At 41.8% G+C, this 689-nt stretch overlaps 1 protein-coding gene across 1 annotated transcript in view; it reads left to right on the top strand.

The window, feature by feature from the left end:
* The window catches only part of LOC119582299 (secretin receptor-like), a 19276-nt gene extending 18927 nt beyond the window's left edge, over positions 1–349 (top strand). Inside the window, exon 5 of the mRNA XM_037930514.1 lies at positions 153–349. Within this exon, the coding sequence (XP_037786442.1) occupies positions 153–349 (197 nt within the window). The remainder of the gene's footprint in view (positions 1–152) is intronic.
* The last annotated feature ends 340 nt before the right edge of the window (positions 350–689 follow it).

Here is a 689-nt window from a genome sequence, read left to right as displayed (position 1 = left end):
GTAGACTTACTGTAGATCTGTGATACGAATTTTATTATTTTCTTGACATTCATATATATATTGTACATTTAGCATCAAGATGTATATAAAGGGTTTGAGATTAAGGATTTGTAGATTGTACAATGATTCCTAACTGTGCTTGCGTTTCCCAGACGTTGGAAGTGCTCCCTTGAAAACCCCTCTAAAACGTAGAAACTCTGGAAAAATTATGAAAACAACAATTAAGCACATTCTCACACCTGCTTCCCGAAAACCTTCCCCCTACACCGGACATCCTCCAATTCCAACAACTCCTTCCCCCTTCACTTTGCCCCCCCCTCCCCTTCCCTCTCGATGCTGGCCCCTGTGACCAGCCACATAATGATCGCTCTGGAATCGAGTTGGTCGAATCAAGAGTGTCGCTGCGGAATCCGCAAGTTAAAGAAAGGCTAAAATGAGAGGGCGGAAAATCCCCAGGATTGGAAGCTGAATAGCTGTGTTTCTTATCGTAGCTATGTAGCACTACTAATTCTTGGCGGATTATTGATCGAGGTAGTCGTAGGATGATCTAGTAATAAGTGACTATTCATTAGCCTCTCGTCTTATTAATGAGTCATTCTTATTTCGCTTCAGAAGTGTCTTATGTACGCACGCTTTGTCTCCTCTCGTCAAATGCTTATAGAATCCTCATTTACTTCCTCTCTTACATT

This window comes from Penaeus monodon, chromosome 15, assembly GCF_015228065.2.
Source record: "Penaeus monodon isolate SGIC_2016 chromosome 15, NSTDA_Pmon_1, whole genome shotgun sequence".
Classification (NCBI taxonomy): domain Eukaryota; kingdom Metazoa; phylum Arthropoda; class Malacostraca; order Decapoda; family Penaeidae; genus Penaeus; species Penaeus monodon.
The sequence above is the reverse complement of the archived record's forward strand: the minus strand, read 5'-3'. Positions and strand labels throughout refer to the sequence as shown.